Source organism: Megalobrama amblycephala, linkage group LG1, assembly GCF_018812025.1.
Source record: "Megalobrama amblycephala isolate DHTTF-2021 linkage group LG1, ASM1881202v1, whole genome shotgun sequence".
Lineage (NCBI taxonomy): Eukaryota > Metazoa > Chordata > Actinopteri > Cypriniformes > Xenocyprididae > Megalobrama > Megalobrama amblycephala.
The window spans coordinates 21162265-21181186 of NC_063044.1; the positions used below are offsets into that span (position 1 = coordinate 21162265).

Consider the following 18922-nt stretch of genomic DNA (forward strand, 5'->3'; position numbering starts at 1 on the left):
GTTGAACACCAAAACGTCTTGTCAACTTGTTTTTATGTAGTCGATTTTTTTTTTAATAAAGAGATTGTTTGAACACTAATATTTTAATGATTTTATTTCTAGAATTAAAATTCATGCAGAAAATGTAATAAAGAAATGAAACAGTAATGTTCTCAAGTGCAAAAGTACAGCCTATAGACTGAGTTCAGATCAGATGTGTGTTGAGCCAGTCTGAATATGAACTTTATCACACTGAAGAACAAGTTTCACAACTGCTGTCCTGTCAAAGCCTGATCTCTCTTATGTTAGTGGTTATGGTTAGGGCACATCACCATAGAATCTCTGAGGGACAGTTCCTATGACATTTAAGCATTAATGAAAAAGACATATTTATAATGAAATCTACTTCTCTATCATGCCCTGGTACAGTGTCACTATATATCAACTCTAGCAGGATTTCAAACTTTAGTCGGTCAGACTAGAGGAAGTTTAGAGAAAGAACTGTAACTATATATAATAAAGAGGAAGACTGACAGAAACAGAAAATGGCTGATAAGTGTGATCTGTGTCTGCTGGGACTGATCATTCTCTCTTCACTTCTCACAGGTAACGAAATCTGAATTTTCTATAAAGACATTTAGTGGAATTAGTCTGGAAAGAGTTGATTTGAACATGCTCAGTTTATTCTTGCATACATTCACATTGTGATCTCAGAGCTGTGAATTGATACATACAGATCATACTGTATTATTCCTGATACTGGACACAGAGTCACTCAAACATCTGATGATCAACAATTATCTTCATATTCAGAGATTTCAACAGCGCTCTGATCAACAAAAATACTTTATTCTGTAGAGAGTGATGTTTGTGTTCATGAGGAAAAAAAGGCTTTGATTCTTCTGCTCTTTATGTTGGTATGTTTTGCCTTCATTCATTAATATATAGCATTATGATTGATTAGATGTACATGTGTTTCAGATACCAGTGGAGTGGATGATCCTCATGTGTTCATCAGTTCTGGTGAAAATGTCCATCTGTCCTGTAATAATGCTCTTTCTGACTGTGAATCAACTACATGGACCTACTATAACAGATACAGACATTCAGCAGTAGTTGAACTGATTACTGGAGGGATAAAGAAGAAAGACACAGAGAGACATGAGAGACTGAGTCTGGGGGTCTGACTGCTCTCTGAACATCAAGAACGTCACAGAAGAAGATTATGGATTATACATCTGCCAACAATATGTGAATGGAGGAAAACAAGGAACTGATGCACATGTTTATCTGCATGTTCTTCAAGGTAATTTTATGATTTTGTGATCAATTTAAAAAGGGTAGATTTGTACTCAGTTGATTATTGTGTCTTATTTTCAGTGTCCCCATCATCCTCCTCACAGACTGAGATCAGTCCAGGTCGCTCTGTGACTCTGTCCTGTCAGTTGTATTCATATACTGGATCCCCCTGTGATCATTGGGTTCGTTCTGAGGGTCTTCAGCTGTTGTGGGTGAATCAGTCTGGTGTTGATCTGAAGACAGACTCCAGATATCAGATATCAGCTTCAGGACTCTGTATCATCACTCTGACTACAACACTCCTGAATGAAGATGACAACAGAGAGTGGAGATGTCGGCTTACTCTCAGAAATCAACTCAAGACCTCAGTCAGATACACTGTCAAGTATTCAGGTGAGAAACAATCTCATGAATCAGTTATGGAAGAGTTTTTATTATTGTGTGTGTTAAAATATGATTGTCATATTCTACAGTAATGAACAATTATCCTTTACAGCTCAGGATGTGCATGAATCTACAGTCAGAGGTAGAGTCAGAATGGTTTGAAATCACATTCGATGTTTCGATGGATGGCTTTTGTCTTTGTCTGTAATTGTCTCCAGTCGTCTCTGACTCTGAGCTCGATCTCTTCTTCAGTCACAGTGATTTCTGTCGCTGCAGTCGCTGTTTTCCTTCTTGCTGTTCTCTGGCTGATCCGCAGAAAAACAGCTGGTGAGTTTCAGATTTACTCCTTTAGAACAATTAAAAATCTCAGATCTCACTGTGATGATGAGCAAACAATCACATGTTCAGACTGAGTGTATCATAGAAACATCTGGATTATATCAAATTATCAATCAGAAGTTTATTCCTGCTGAGAATTCCTGTAATGTCAATCTCAAAGAGTTATCAAGTCAAATTTATCATTCATTTTAATGCTTCAACAACATCTTATTGTTACATTCTGTCTTTCATGTGTGTTTTATCATAAATTCTCAGGTAATAAAAAAGGGACAGTCGACTCTGCGGTGAGTTCAGTGATTTAGATCTGATTACTGTCTTTAAAGCTCAATAAAGTGTCATTCATGCAGTTCAACTGTTTGTTGTCTGAAGGTCAAAGATGAGAATGAACATAAAGGGACGTATGAGACGATCGACATGTCCACTCCTCCTGCTGCCAGAGCCAATGTGAGTCAACTAAATCATCAAACATCACATTCACTGTCTGTTCTCTAATGTGATTTACTGATCGCTTTAGTGTTATTCTACCTATTATGGTGAGAGATATGTGTCTGTTGTGTGTATTAAACTTGATTCTCTGCATGTTTACATTGATGTTTAGGAGCAGACAGATGATCATGTGACTTATTCTGAGGTCACTTCCTCCAATAAAAAGCCAGTAAAATCGTTCAGTGTGAGTAGATACCAGCACTTTCCTTGTTCTTCATCACTGTCCACTGACCAGTCCTATTCAGAGAAAATCACAGCTGTTTCTCTCATCTATACACTGCTGAAATGAGTTTGACTCTCAGATGAATGAAGCTTGTGCTCTAATAATAATAATAATAATAATAATAATAATCAATATTAATGGACAGAATCTGTTCTTCTTTCAGGATCATAATGATACAGTGACTTATGCTGCCATCAGAGGAGCAGAAGATGAACCGCAGGATGAACTTTATTCTCTGTGAACAAGAACAAGACCTTCACAAATAAACATTAATGACAGATCATGAGCTCATCAGATCAGGAGCAGACGGCACATTTTCATCTCTCTGGTGTTTGGAGGAATTAACTTAATTCAGATATTTGTTGAATGTACAATCAAACAATTAAAAAGCAAAGTACGGTAATGTTTCCTAAATTTTCAACCCAAAGCAGCAGAAACTCTTTCTTTATAAGTCCTCTCTTCTTGAGAATGTTTATTTAGGTAACACTTTATAATAACTGCACACTAAATGATTCTTTAAACCTACTTAATTCAATTATGGACAGTGGTTTCACACAAGCAAATTGTTTTTCATTAACATTAATGGAATTTTTGAGTCTATGTAAACTTCACGTGTTGTGACAACACAACTGAATGAGGATGAGTCTATTTAAAATAGTAATATCCAACCAAATCCATGTAATTGCTTCCCTGTAACTTAAACTGGTTAAGTTTAGTGGACATGCTTTAGTTTATTTAAAACTGGCCAAATAGGTTTCATTCAACCAACACAAGGAGATTTGTTTCAAATCAGTGATTTCTATTTAAAGTAACTCCCTTCAAAGCAGCATTTATTTGTGTGTGATTACCTTGTAGAGACAAAAAAAGACAAGATGTAACAAGTTATCAAACTGTATTTGTCAGTTTTAAACAGCCTGTTTAGTTATTACAATCAAGAGTCTTTAAACTTGAGCAAATGCTTTTAACAGTCTGATGTAAAAGTAATTTTAGATAATGTTAGATTCAAAAGACTTCTGCACACTCAGAAAGTGAAAATTAACCTGGTAAAAAAAAACCTGGTAAAAGATTTTACAAATTATTTTACAAATTTACACACACACCAAAAAAATCCTATATGCAACCAAAATGTCCAGATGGTAGTGTGCTTTTCAGTGCACTTTATTGGATAACTTTCTGCCATCAACTTTTGCAGTGCTTTGAAAGTATACCTGAATCCAGGAGGGTAGCTCAAATTCAGTCCATATATTAGTCCCATAAACATGGCTGTTGCATATGGGACACTGCTAAGGTCCTGAAGAACATTTTGCCCCTCTAACACCACTCCAACATCTGCAAGGCTCTCTTCTATGTTTGCACCTACAAGTCTTATGAAATAAATTCCCATCAGAGTCTTCTGAATCGCCTCCTGTCTGTTGACAACGTCTGTATCCTAGAGAGGATATTTAAAATAAAATAAAAAACACAGTACTCTTAAATTCCTGTGTATTAACTTTAACAAAGCATTTAACAATATACTCCCAAATCATTCATGATTACGCACTCTCTCTTCACTTCAGTGTCACCAGTCTAAAGATGCAAATAACAACATTAACCAAATATAGCCTTTACCCTTTAAAATAATTCACCTTTCTATAAGATAACCCTGCCATTGCTACTATCATACTCAACCACTCAGTTATCCATCTTCCTCATGCTTTACATCAGAGGTGTGAAAGCTTGCTCCTAGAGGGGCTGTTCTGCAGAGTTTAGCTCGACCCAAATTAAATGCACCTGAACCATCAATTTGGGAATTTTCAAGTAAGAACAAAGTGTTAAACTTCCAGGCTGTTGTGCTGAAGTAAGTTAGAGCTAAACTCTGCAGAACATTGTCCATATACAATAGTGTTATACATGTAACATCTGTCAGTTACTTTGCATTTACTGTATTTATCATGGTAATAAACAATTGTGGTAAAGGTTCTTGTGTAGTGGGAAGGAAGAGGACAGGGATCGGCTTTGGCTGCTGACAGTCTTTATTCTCACCAGAGAAAATATCAAACACATAAACAAAAAGACGGTGCAACGCACACTCAATAATTCCACATCCAAGGACGGGCTTCACTCCAACGAACGAGCACGGCTCACTCTGCGTGACTGTCAGCAGTCCCTCTCTCTCTCACACGCTCCTGCTTCTCCTGGCGTTTTATCCCGTCTCCACGCCAATTACTGGAACAAGAAACAGGTGTTCGTGATTTACATTCAACCCGTTCAATCACCACGCATCCCCAGACGCTCCCTCCTGCTGCAGACCCCGCTAAACCACGCCCCCCTCGCCACAACAATCTTATTTATGTTTTTTTAATGATTGCTCATGACCATAACCCTAGTGAGAGAATATTGTTTTAAAGGGTTAGTTCACCCTAAAATGAAAATTCTGTCATTAATTACTCACCCTCATGTCGTTCTACACCCATAAGACAAATTATTATAAAAATATCTAAATAAGACAAATTTAGATATTTTTGATGAAATCCGAGGAATCTGATCCACTCATAGGCAGCAACATCATTGCACCTTTTGACGTCCAGAAGGGTAGTTAAAAACGTGGTTAAAATAGCCCATGTGACTACAGTGGTTCAACCTTAATGTTATGAAGTGATACGAATATTTTTTGTGGTCAAAACCAAAACAAACATAACGACTTTATTCAACAATTGGAGCTGTTGTCATACGTAGTGAACCAAGTGCAGACTGACTTGTTTACGTCCGAATAACAGCATTATTGGCCGACTACTGTGTCAGCATCACATGCACGTGTTCGGCCAATACTGAGTTGGCGTTCGGACGTAAACAAGGAAGCCTGCACTAAATTGACTACGTATGAACTATCGTATTCTGCACACACCTCATTGATAGCCTAAACCACCTGCTATTCGTGCAGATTAACCTAGAAGATGAACGTAACGCTTAACGTGTATGTTAACTAAACACGTTGCATTCATATGGTGGATTCATCTGCTTATCTGCACATTTAGTTTATTAACACTCTGGGGTTCCTCATTTAGGAGTCACAATCAGGACCTTTGCGGTCAAAAGTGACCAGACCCCTGAAATCAAATGAGACCGATGAAAGTTAGCTGAGGGAAGGGCATTAAAAAAATTAACTGGAATGCAGCCTAGGCCTTTAAAGTCCATGTTTTTAAGTCAGATTGGTGCCACCTGGTGGGAGTAGTGATCAATAATTTCATGCAATACCATAGTTAACCACTAGATTGATGTACAGCTCTCTATAGAAAGGCTTGTGAATTCCCTAGTTGTTTTTGCACATATTTTCTCCTTTTTTTTTAGGTTGTTGATTTGAATATATATATATTTTTCTCAAAGACTACTTTTGTCAAGTTTTTTGTTTGTTTGTTTGGTTTAAATGGTAATTTGAAGTGCCAGTTTTACTTTATAATACAGTCAAACCTGAGCATTGCATTAGACAGATTCCAATTGGAAAGCATTTTGTTACCCATTGTTTTAATTCTAATTTAATAATAATTAAAAAAAATTATAAACCTTTTATAATAAACATTTTCATTAAATCTGTTTTTTGTACTATTCAATGAACAGTAACTCATCTTCAGATGGTAACAGCAATTATGAACAAAAAAACTAAAATAACAGCAAAAGTATAATAATTATAAAAAAAAATAAATAAGCGTTTTAAATATCATCCTAACTATATTTAAATATTATCTGCATATTTACATACTAACTGTAATTAGTGTTTGTTGCACGTCACAGATCGCAAATGATGCTTGTTTCCACATCCCTCGGCAAGCACCATTGGCATCTTTTTCTTTTGGCTTAGTGACCAGCCGTGGAGGGACCAGCTTGGGAGGGACCAGCCGTGGAGGAAACTGCTTCCTCAGATTCCTGCACTTTCCTCATAAGATGCAGAGAGGCTTGTGTGCGAGGAATGTGCCGCCTTGTTTTTATGAAAGGGGACACGAGCGCTCTTCCTAGCTCCTCCAGAAAATGTCTCCTCCTGTAGCTATCCCCCTGTGTCCAGGTCGGATTTATTTCCCTCCAGATGACAGCCTCTTGGGTTCATCAGTGCACTTGGCAGCTCTGACTTGTTCTTTCGAACCGTTCCTACCATCCTTATTCTTTTCTGCAGGAGCTCTGTGCCAAGAGCATAAGACGTAAAAAATTGTCACATGTGACAATATGCTCTTGAAGGTCATTCATCATTTCGAGGACTATTCCTTGCTCAGGTTTTTCTTGTGCTGTGCCCCTGCAGGTTTTCCAGTGTACACCTGCATGTTGAAACAGTAGCTGGTCTTTGCATCACAGGCCGCCCAGATTTTAATTCCATATTTGGCAGGTTTTGATGGCATATACTGTTTTAAAGGGCACCGGCCCCTGAAACCGACCAGGCACTCATCAACAGTGATGTTGAGATCAGGACGGTGACATGGTGGTTAGAAAAATTGCCCTCCCCATCTCACTATGCCATAAACTACATGTAGCTTCAGAAGGCCGATAAATGCTTGTATTTCAGTTCAATCAATATTGCATCATTCTTCAGCAAACACTCGCTGCCCCTCTAGATTCGTCATTTCAACAAGCATTTTCTGAATGCAGCTCGGAAAAAATAGCTCAAAAGTTGAACTTACATCTTCAGCTCTGACACAGGCATACCTTGTGGGTCCAGGGGTATGTCTTCGGACCTCCTCTGCCCACGCTCTCCCTTGTGTCCGTGGAGGAGGAATTGAACTCCACAGAATTTCTCAGTTCTTGGAGCGGTAGGTTTCAGGGCCTTCTCTCTCAGGGGCAGGGCCTTCCTCCTCTGAATCCTCATTCTCTGTTGCAAAGTTTGTGGCAGCCTCCGTCAAATCTTCCTCTTCAGAGGTTTCATCAAATGGGTCATCTGGCTCAGTGCTCTCTTCTTCACTAGAATGAACTAAATACTCCAGAGTCTCCAGGACAGTATCCCTTTGCCATTGTGCTGAGTGAACTGTGGACTAGGCTCAAAGTGGCAATATTTATACCCAAGTTTTTGTTTTCATAAACAGATGCTGCAATAGGCCTGGAGGTTGTTACTAGGGAAGAATTCCATCCTTTGATCTTACTCTGTGTGTGTGTGTGTGTGTGTGTGTGTGTGAGAGAGAGAGAGAGAGAGAGAGTGTACTTGTGTGCGATCTGTTAATGTGTGTGTGTGTGTGTGTGTGTGTGTGTGTGTGTGTGTGTATGTGTGAGTGTGGCAAATGGGGCAGACTTTCAAGAGTCTGCATGCTGTGAAGTTTGACGTTTACAACTGTGTGTGTGATTGCTCTAGACTCGACATCAGAGAACCAGAAAGTCTCTATTAAGAGTGTCCACATCACAATTTAATTTGCTAAATAGGCAGCAACTCACACTAATGACCCCTGACATTGAAGACTTTACTTACTGATTTAATTACAAATATGTGAAACATTTCATTTTTAACTTGACTGAACCTTTTAGCAATATTTCTGGTATTGAATAAACTACATTTATACTTGAAATTTTGCTTATTTTACTTGATTACTGATTCTTGAAAGATAAATTGTGTTTCAGTTTGCGCTGACACATGAATAAACTCATACAACCTTTTTAACATGTTTCTTTGTATCATTTTTGTCACTGTTTTGATTTTAATACAAAGATTATCTGATAAATATGGTTATATTTCAGTTCACTTCTGTGATTGTAGAAAATGCAGCGTCTGAACAGGACTTTTATTTTGGAGTGATGACATGACGTCATAAGACTGCGCCGAGCTTCTGCATCTGCTGTGATTCTGCTGAAGAAAGGTTTGTTTTAAGAATTTAAGCTGTTTTAATCGATAGAAACAGTTCAGTGATTTATAGTGTGTTTTGTTTTAAACAAGCGATGTGAAATGAGTTTATTTACTATTTAATGTAACATTGTAATTGTTTATCTAACTGTAATGAAGGATATATTTGTGTGAGTAAAGCTCATCCACTGATGAGAAACAGTAAACCTGCGTCTCATTTCTCTCTATATATCATAAATCAGTTTATCATGAACACGAGTTCAGTCTCTGGAGAGTAATGGTGGAGAAACTGAACTTTTCAACTCCGAGTCAATTGAATCAAACACTTTGAGAAATGATTCAGTGAATCACGACACGTGCTGCTCAAACAGTGAACATGAACGAGACTAACAAACTAACTAATCATGTTTTCATCAAAGAGTAATCATTTAAATATAATCTATAATTCATTAAATACCAAATGTAGATCATAAACTTCTAAATATGAAGTGTTTAATTTACAGCGTTAGTTTTGAGTGTTTTTTAACAGGTGAAGACTATTAACTCTGTTATTCTTTTCTTACAGATGGAGTTTATTAAAGAAGAGACTGAAGACATGAAGATAATTATTAAAGATGAGACTGAAGACATGAAGATTGAAGATATTGAGGAACAAACAGGTTGGTTTTATTCTCATCGTTTTATTGATCCTAAAATGTCCAGCTCTACAGAAATAGAGAATATTTTCTACAACATAAAACCAAACATCTACTTCTGAATAGAGAACAATGAAAAACAAAAAACTTTGAGCATCTTAATGCTCAGAAGTGCTGTACTTACATTTTAACATACCTGAACATAAACAGCAGTAATTCAACATTAAATCAAGCAAAATAATTATTTTATAAAGAACCATTTAATGTGTGTCATATGGAGGAAAGTCAGGAGAAACATTTTGAACAGAGTGAACTGATAATATTTGATGAAACCAGTGAAAATATTCACCATTGTCATTTGTGGTACAGGTGTAGTTTGGAAATCAATAAGCGCTGACAGATGAAATGGTGTGAAAATTACATGTTGTGACAAAATTATCATGGTTGTCATTTTAATGTTCTGTAAAAGTTCTGATACAAACTGAAATAAGTTCAGTTAAACTAACAAATTAAATCAGCAGCACTGGATTTGTGTGAATAAACATTAAAGGGATAGTTGACCCAAAAATGAAAATTCTGCTGTCGTCCCAAACCCGTATGAGTTTCTTACTTCTGCTGAACACAAAAGAAGATATTTTGAAGAATTTTGACCAAACATTGACTTCCTCAGTAGAAGAAAAGTACTATTGAGGTCAGTGGAAATTGTAAGCTGTCTGATTACCAATATTCTCCAAAATTTGTGTTCAACAGAAGAACTTGTACAGGTTTGAAAAAACATAATGGTGAGTAGATGACAGAATTTTCATTAATAACCCATTAATATTGCAAGCCAAAAGTCACAATTTTGATTGTAAGTGCCAAATAAATACAAAGTCGGACATGGGTCATTGTTATGTGCTCATAGATATAAATTTATGTGTAACTCCTAAATGCAATGAGATGCTCACTGTGAGGACACATAAAAAAATTGGTGGTGCTATAATTAAACAAAACATGAAATTTGCTTTTTCTACAGTACTGTTGTAACTTGAGACACAAAAAAAACGTCACTGCAAAATGACCAAAAATGATCTAAAGCCGTGACTCTGCAATGGTTTTGCATATTGACACCAAACTCTGTGTCATTGTTATGCCAAACTGACCACATCAATTAACTGACAGTGCCACCTACTGGTCAAACACAAACGGCAATTTAATTGGTTACTATATTTTAAGATGACGATTACATTGTAATCACTCAAAGAAGAACTGAGTAATTTTAAAGGATTAGTTCACTTCAGAGTTAAATTTTCCTGATAATTTTAACTACATTTATTTACTATAGAGCTAGGGTTGAGGTTTGGTTTAATTTCGCAATTAAGCATTATTAACTCATTACTATAGTGTGTAACTACATCACTTTAAATGTGATTTGAATAGGATTTCAAACCACACATGAATGTAGCTTGAAATGGATTTGTATAAATTGCATTTCATGTATTTATTTATTTATTTTGCAGTTCACACTTGCTAAATCTGATTTCAATCAGATATGCACAAAAATCAGATTTGGACTGATGGTGTGAATGTAGCCCAAGACTTTGTTGATGTAAAATTACGAACAGATTTTTGATATCTCGATTGCTGTTACCATGGCACCGGATTTATTTGAAATTTAGATCAGGGGTTTTCTACCTGTGGGGCCCCTAGGGGGTGCGAGCACCTGATTTTACTATCAAATCATTAGTCATCCACTAGAGGGTGCAATTTGACTATTCTCCCAACTAATCAATGGCTATGGTTACAGCAGGTTTGGCGCAACTGAATTTGAGCAAAAACATCTCAAACAAATGGACTGGTGGCTTGTAAAATCAAGAATATCAGATTTATAAAAACTGAGATTAAAGGGTTAGTTCACCCAAAAATGAAAATTGTGTCATTAATTACTCACCCTCATGCCGTCCCACACCCGCAAGACCTTTGTTAATCTTCAGAACACAAATGAAGATATTTTAGTTGAAATCCGATGGCTCAGTGAGGCCTGCATAGGGAGTAATGACACTTCCTCTCTCAAGATCCATAAAGGTACTACAATCATATTTAAATCGGTCCATGTGAGTACAGTGGTTCAATATTAATATTATAAAGCGACGAGAATATTTTGGAGCGCCAAAAAAACAAAATAATGACTTATTTAGTGATGGCCGATTTCAAACCACTGCTTCAGGAAGCTTTGGATCATAAATGAATCAGTGTATCGAATCTGCTGTTCGTAGCGCCAAAGTCACGTGATTTCAGCCGTTGGCAGTTTGACACATGATCCAAATCACAACAGAGCTGTTGAGAACATATCCACATCGCTATGATTAGATGCTTACTTTATGCTGCCACCGCTGTCATTTTTTGTTGTCTGTTTATTTTGTTATTGAGAGAAAAACGTGCAGTACTTATCACATTCTATCAAACACCTCTCAGGAGTACGGATGGCATTGGCAGATTCAGTGAGTTTCCCGAGTTTTGAATTATATAACATGGTCTATTTTTCAAACAGCTGACTCTTGTCAATCTGATGCTAAAGCCACGGGTATACTTCACTTTCCGCGCCTGGTCGTGTCCGCACATCCTTCAAAGTATACTAAATGGATGCGGATGCGTGCAGATGACCGAGTTCGACACATGCGCAATACAAATTTTTTCTATACTCTTTACCAGACTTGTTTCATCAATGGGACATTCGTTGGGCAGGATCGGAGAAGAAAAATAGTGCATCCACAATTGCAACATAGTTCAGAATATACACCAAGAGAACAGGAATCAAAAACGATGGAGAAGGCATGCCTCTTGAGTTTACTCGTCTTGTTTTTGAATCGCTCTTTACTCATTCTTCTTCGACTGCACATTGTGCTCAGTACTGTGCGTATTGTCACCTAGTGGACTCTTCTTTCCTGCTTGCGCTGTTGCACATGCACCGTCCGCATGGCCGCGAGCCCTCTGCATGATGAAAATTACGTCATGCGGACGGTGCACGAACGCGGATGGCTGAAGTATACCCGGGGCTTAACGCTATTGATGCACCTACTGCTTCTCCGGCTATGCGTCAGTTTACGTTCTGAGATGACGCTGACATCTAGCAGTTGGGTTTATAAGCACAATAGCACAATTTGACTTGCTGTGGAACAAATAATAGATTAATAAGACCAAAGATTGCCCGTTTTATGTACTCAAATTGAATTATGTCTCATGTTTAACCACTATAAGAGCCAGCGGTAAATCCCCGAAGCACTGCCCGAGATTAAGCTGTTCTCGGCGCTTACACAACCCCTGAATGGCTGCTGGTGCCCTGGAGCTCGCATCTCTCAAAAACATCTAAATTAATTGTAAAATAGGCGCTATTATTAAATATGAGTCACAAATATATATATATATATATATATATATATATATATATATATATATATATATATATATATATATATATATACATATGTATGGATTATGCAGGCCGTCAGCAGCTAGGAATTAAGTGTGGCACATATTCAAGCATTTAAAAAAGTCCTTTTATAGTTTATTTTATAAAAAACTGACAACTGACTACAGGTCGGCTCCATAGCAGATTTCAAGCAATTAAGAGCTTAGAGAGTTACATGTAAAGTACTAGACAGATTCTGCTAGTATTGGACATTTACAAGTAACTGTAAAATGTAAATTTTGTGTTGAGGAAAGCACATCTCATTTAATTGTTTTTTTTTTAAGTTGCCAGCCATCACCAGCATTTTTGATTATTATTACAAAACTTTAATGACCCCAGAAGATTTTGTTGTATGAATAGCTGAACATGCAATATGTCAAGAAAAATAACACAGATGATTGCGTTAGTTTGCATGTACTTGATCAAAGCTTTTATCGCTTCTTCCTGCTGCTGCTTCTTCTGTGTTTTGATCTGGAGGTTTTGTACTGATTCAGATAAGTAAAAGCACCCCTACCGTATACCAGGAAAATTCTGTCAATGGTGGGAAAGTTTTGTGTCATAAATTATTCTCAAAATGTGTCTTAAACCAAAATTAAGGGTGTACTCACACTTGTGAGCACTTTTGACCCTCAAAGTCTAGTTTGTTTGGCTAGTGTGATTGCTCCTCCGTACCATGCCCTGGCCCGCTTGAAGAGATTAGGCTCGGTACGGCTGTAGTGAGATCGCTAACCGTGCCGCAGTATGGAACAGCTTCTACTTTTGTGTGTGCTATGTCTGACATCATTACAATGACAAATATCTTCTATTACTAATAGAATAGTTCACTTTTCAGTTAAGTTAATTAATTCAAGTGTATTTAGGTTTATAACAGGTCTGGTGCTTGTCTTATTGGTGAACAGGAATAGTAGTCTGCAAATATCTCTATCAATGTCAGGTCTTCTCTAACAAGCTGATGATCTTCACCAGATGTGCAAAATACAGGAGACATACAAAATGTGCAGTGGTGGGTCCCTGTGGACCAGGTTTGAAAACCACTGGTGTATTGATTATAAGATCTATAGACGGGATGGGCAACTCTGGTTCTGTAGGGACACTATTCTGGAGAGTTTAGCTCCATCCTTGATCAAATACACCTGCAAAATTTAACCCAACCCCAATATTTAACCTTTATTCTTGAGGACTGCTTGAAAATTACAGGCACATGTATTTAAATAGAGATAAAACTGAACTATGCAGGTCCTCCAGGACCAAAGCTGCCCATCCCTGATCCATAGGGTATGGTATAGATCAGGGGTGTCCAACCCTGCTCCTGGAGAGTTACCGTCTTACAGACTTCAGTCCCAACCCTGCTCCAACACACCTGCTGTAATTATCAAGGAACCCTGAACATCCTGATTAGCTGGTTCAGGTGTGCTTGATTGGAATTGGACCTGAAATCTGCAGGATGGTAGCTCTCCAGGAGCAGGTTTGGACACCCCTGGTATAGATCATACATGTTGTTGGTTTTGATGCTTTAAATGTCTAAATTGTTTTGTCTATTTTTGTCCTAGACCTAACAGCACTGAGAGAGGCTAGCCATGAACTTAATGAAAGGGAAGAAGAGAAAGAACATAATGATAAACATGATTTCATGACTGGGGAAAGGTCGACGCTGGCTAAAAAGACTTCCTCACGAAACAGAGTTCAAAAGACAGGAACTAAAAGATATTTCACCTGCCAACAGTGTGGAAAGAGTTTTGATCAACTTAGAAACCTTCAAGTCCACATGAGAATTCACACTGGAGAGAAACCCTTTTCTTGTCGGCAATGTGGAAAGAGTTACATTCAAAAAGGAAACCTTAAAGTCCACATGAGAATTCACACTGGAGAAAAGCCTTACACCTGCCAACAGTGTGGAAAGAGTTTCAATCAAAAAGGAAACCTTAATGTCCACATGAGAATTCACACTGTAGAGACCCCATTCGCCTGCGTACAGTGTGGACAGAGTTTCAGTGAAAAAGGGAGACTTGAAATCCACTTGAGAATTCACAAAGGAGAAAAGCCTTACACCTGTCAAGAGTGTGGAAAGAGTTTCACACAAAAAAGAAACCTTAAAGTCCACATGATATCTCACACTGGAGAGAGCCCATTCACCTGCCAACAGTGTGGAAAGAGTTTCAGTGACAAAAGAAAACTTGAAATCCACACAAGATCTCACACTGGAGAAAAGCCTTACACCTGCCAACAATGTGGAAAGAGTTTCAGTGAGAAAGGAAACCTTACAGCACACATGAGAATTCACACTGGAGAAAAGCGTCATACCTGTCAAGAGTGTGGAAAGAGTTTCAGACAAAAAGAAAAACTTGAAATCCACATGAGAATTCACACTGGAGAAAAGCCTTACATCTGTCAAGAGTGTGGAAAAAGTTTCAGTCATAAAGGAAACCTTGTAGTCCACATGAGAATTCACACTGGAGAAAGCCCATTCGCCTGCCAACAGTGTGGAAAGAGTTTCAGTCAAAAATATAAACTTAAAACCCACATGAGAATTCACACTGGAGAAAAGCTTTACACCTGCCAGCAATGTGGGCAGAGTTTCAGTCAAAAAGGAGGCCTTAAGCACCACATGAGAACTCACACTGGAGAAAAGCCTTACACCTGCACTCTGTGCGGGAATGGCTTTACACGGGAGCAAATCCTTAGGGAACACATGAATATTCACACTGGAGAGAAGCCTTTTACATGTGATCAGTGTGGAAAGAGTTTCGCACATAAATTGTCACTTTATTTTCACATGAGAATTCACACTGGAGAGAAGCCGTACAAATGTGATCAGTGTGGAAAGAGTTTCAGTCAAATAGGAAACCTTAAAGACCACATGAGAACTCACACTGGAGAAAAGCCTTACACCTGCACTCTGTGTGGGAATGGCTTTACACGGGAACAAATCCTTAGGGAACACATGAATATTCACACTGGAGAGAAGCCTTTTACATGTGATCAGTGTGGAAAGAGTTTCACATATAAATTGTCACTTTATTTTCACATGAGAATTCACACTGGAGAGAAGCCATACAAATGTGATCAGTGTGGAAAGAGTTTCACACGAAAATCGTCACTTCATTGTCACATGAAAATTCACACTGGAGAGAAGCCATTCATGTGTGATCAGTGTGGAAAGAGTTTCAGATTCATGGGTAACCTTAGGGACCACATGAGGATTCACTCGAAAGAGAGCTGTTTTAGAAGTCGTCACTCTGGAAAGAGCAGAGGTGTAAAGAGTACCTGAAAACCATACTTGAATAAAAGTACAGATACCTTATCTGCCTCATCTCCTAAATCAAACACCTGCGATTCACAACTAACTGCTAATACACTTGCATTCATGTAAAGTAGCCTTGTTGGCAAGTTTGGGTGAGTAAAGGAAAACATACGAGATATAGTACCTACAATGCCTTCTTTATAGCAGAAACTGCTGCAGAAAGTTAGGTGCCATGCAAAATGTAATGTAATTATTGGAGTAAAACATACATTTACTTGTTCATAAATGTAGTCAAGTAAAGAGTAAAAGTTGCTAATATCCTGATACAAAGTAGCCAAAAAGATACTTAAGTACAGTAACTAATAGCATTTACTCAAACACTTTACACCACTGGGAAATAGTTCCACAGACAGTTTCCGTAACTGGCAGATTTAAAGAAAATTACCGCAGTTTGGCAAATAAATTACGGACAGTTACAAACACATTACCAATCATGTAGGCATAAAGCTTATGTTTAAATGTTTTTCCACTTGTGTGAGCAACATAATATATAGGTCAAAAGTATTAGTTCATACAGGGTTCCCACGGGTCATGGAATTTTTAAATTTCTATTCCGCACATTCAAAGTCAGGAAATGTTATAATTTTTTGTCCAAGTCATGGAATATCAGGGATTTTTGTTTGTTGCTTTAAATTTTAGTTTCCATTTATCAAAATGTATTCTATACCTTATTTTTTGTTTTTTGTCACGTTGTTTCACTCGTTTTGTATTGTAGTGGTTAGGCTATTTTTCAGCGCCATTTTATTTCCTTGAGCTCGTCAACTGGCAATCACTTAATCCAGGGGTCTCCAAACTCGGTCCTGGAGGGCCACTGTCCTGCAGAGTTTAGCTCCAACTTGCCTCAACACACCTGCCCAACAAAGCAAATGGGCATTCATTTAAGATTTTAGGACAATGATGCTGTTGTTACACACTACATCACTTCTGGATTCGTGGGCCACACAGTATTAAAACTGATGTCAATAGATGTCACAGACAAAAACAATCTCATTCATGCAACTAAAGTTCATGTGGGGTTCTCTGCAGACAAAATGCTGAAGGAACTGGTGTCATCACAGAAGATCAGTGAGAAGAGTGTTATAGTTCAGGATGGATTGCAGAAAGTGCTTACTGACACTTGCAGGGAAATTACAAGAAAAATCTCCACTTGTGTGCAACATGGATTGCCTAGATCCAGGGAGGATGGCAAGCAATAAAGATTCATCATGCATCAACAAGTTGAAAAACATCCTCAAACTGCTCAGTGAGACCAAACAAGTGCAATGATATTCTCAAACAGTACAGGAAGTTCATCAATAAGACTGCTGAAGAGAAGGGCAGATTTCACTGACTTCAATCCCATCACAGGTCAGGTAGATACCCTATTCTATAATAAGTCAAGAGAAAAGGTGTACGAAACACTGTGAAATGTTGTGGCACTCCTCCTAATTTTAAGTGTTAGAAACTTTTCTGCAACCTCTTCGATGGGTTCGAAGGGAGCCATAGAAAGGCCCTGAAGCACAGTGGCCAAATCCCATGCTGGAACTCTCATGCGTACTGCAGGTCTCATCCTCAAAGTGCCACGAAGGAAACGAGTAATTAGAGGGTGTCTCCCCAAAGAAACCCCACTTAAAGGAGCGTGGTAAGCAGCTAAGGCCGCCACGTACACCTTCAGTGTGGAGGGGGATAACCCTGCAGAAAATCTCTCCTGTAGGAAGTCCAGCACCACACTAACCGGGCAGTTAACTGGATCCCACTGATGATTTTCACACCAGGAAGTGAATAATCTCCACTTCAAGGCGTAGAGTTTCCTCGTGGATGGAGCTCTGGACTGGAGTATGGTCTCAACAACCTCAGTTGAGAGACCGGAATCTATGAGACGTGCCCCCTCAGAGGCCACGCCCACAAAGAGAACCGTCTAGGAGAGAGACCAGGTCCGAAAACCATATCCGAGTCGGCCAGAACGGGGCTACTAATAATAGACGGGCCCCGTTCCGGCGAACTCTGTCCAGAACCCCTGGGAGCAGAGCGATCGGGGGAAATGCGTACAGCGGTAGCCTCGGCCACGGCTGTACCATAGCGTCCTGCCCGAGAGGTGCTGGGTGAGTTATGGAGAACCACAGTGGACAGTGAGTCGTCCCTCGAGACGCAAACAGATCCACCCTGGCTTCGCTGTAGTTCTCCCAAAGAGTCTTCACCACATCCGGATGAAGTCTCCATTCCCCGGGCCTCGGCCCCTGCCTCGACAGGATGTCTGCTCCCACATTTTGGTACCCAGGATGTAAACTGCTCTGAGGGATAACATGAAGATGATTATCTGTCTGGCATAGCCGCTCGCTCTAACGTTAACTTAGATAAATGTTCACTATTATATTCAAGGGCAAATTCCAAACGGCATTTTTGAGCCCTTGAAGGGCACTTTGAGAAAAGGACGCCATTAGTGTTTCGAACGAAAATGAACAACTGAATCCATTTACTAAGGGCCTATTAGTGAAGGGTACATGCAGTAGTCACTGAGAGGAAGTAATCTTATCATTTATGGTCATGTGACCCAGCGAATACTAGTGATTATTTTTTAAACTTGGATGACGGGAGAGTTGGGGTGTGACAGTATGGGATTTTTTTCAGACTGGTTGTATTTTTGAAAGCTTCTGACAACAACAGGGCTGGCACAGTGTTTGACCAGTTTGTTCAAGCCACAGCTAGGTATGGGGTTCCATCTCGAGTTAGATGTGACCATGGAGGAGAAAACAATACAGTTTGTTTGTTTATTAATATCTATCGTGGATCTGAGAGAGTAAGTGCCATCCGTGGTAGAAGTGTGCACAACCAAAGAATCGAGAGACTTTGGGGAGATCTTTGGTGGGGCATGACTAATGTGTACCACCAGCTTTTCTCCTTTCTCATTGACTGTACCAACGAGCTACACATGTGAGATCCAGGAGGGCCACAGTTCAGCAGAATAAAGCTACAACCCTACTCAAACACATATAAATCAGGACAAAGATTCAACTGAGAAAGCTTCAGTGCCACATCATATTGACATATGCCAAAATTATGT

General features: G+C 38.7%; 2 protein-coding genes and 1 pseudogene across 3 annotated transcripts in view; 2 read left to right on the forward strand and 1 right to left on the reverse strand.

The window, feature by feature from the left end:
- Positions 1–18922, reverse strand: part of LOC125244061 (stonustoxin subunit alpha-like) — a 1172099-nt gene that overhangs the window by 323060 nt on the left and 830117 nt on the right. The gene's annotated exons all lie outside the window — the stretch shown is intronic.
- Positions 246–4177, forward strand: LOC125244660 (annotated as a pseudogene).
- Positions 9027–16328, forward strand: LOC125244235 (gastrula zinc finger protein XlCGF57.1-like). The gene is made up of 2 exons (XM_048154310.1): positions 9027–9157; positions 14132–16328. The coding sequence occupies exons 1-2, from the start codon at positions 9064–9066 to the stop codon at positions 15847–15849; spliced, it is 1812 nt and encodes a 603-aa protein (XP_048010267.1). The 5' UTR covers positions 9027–9063; the 3' UTR covers positions 15850–16328.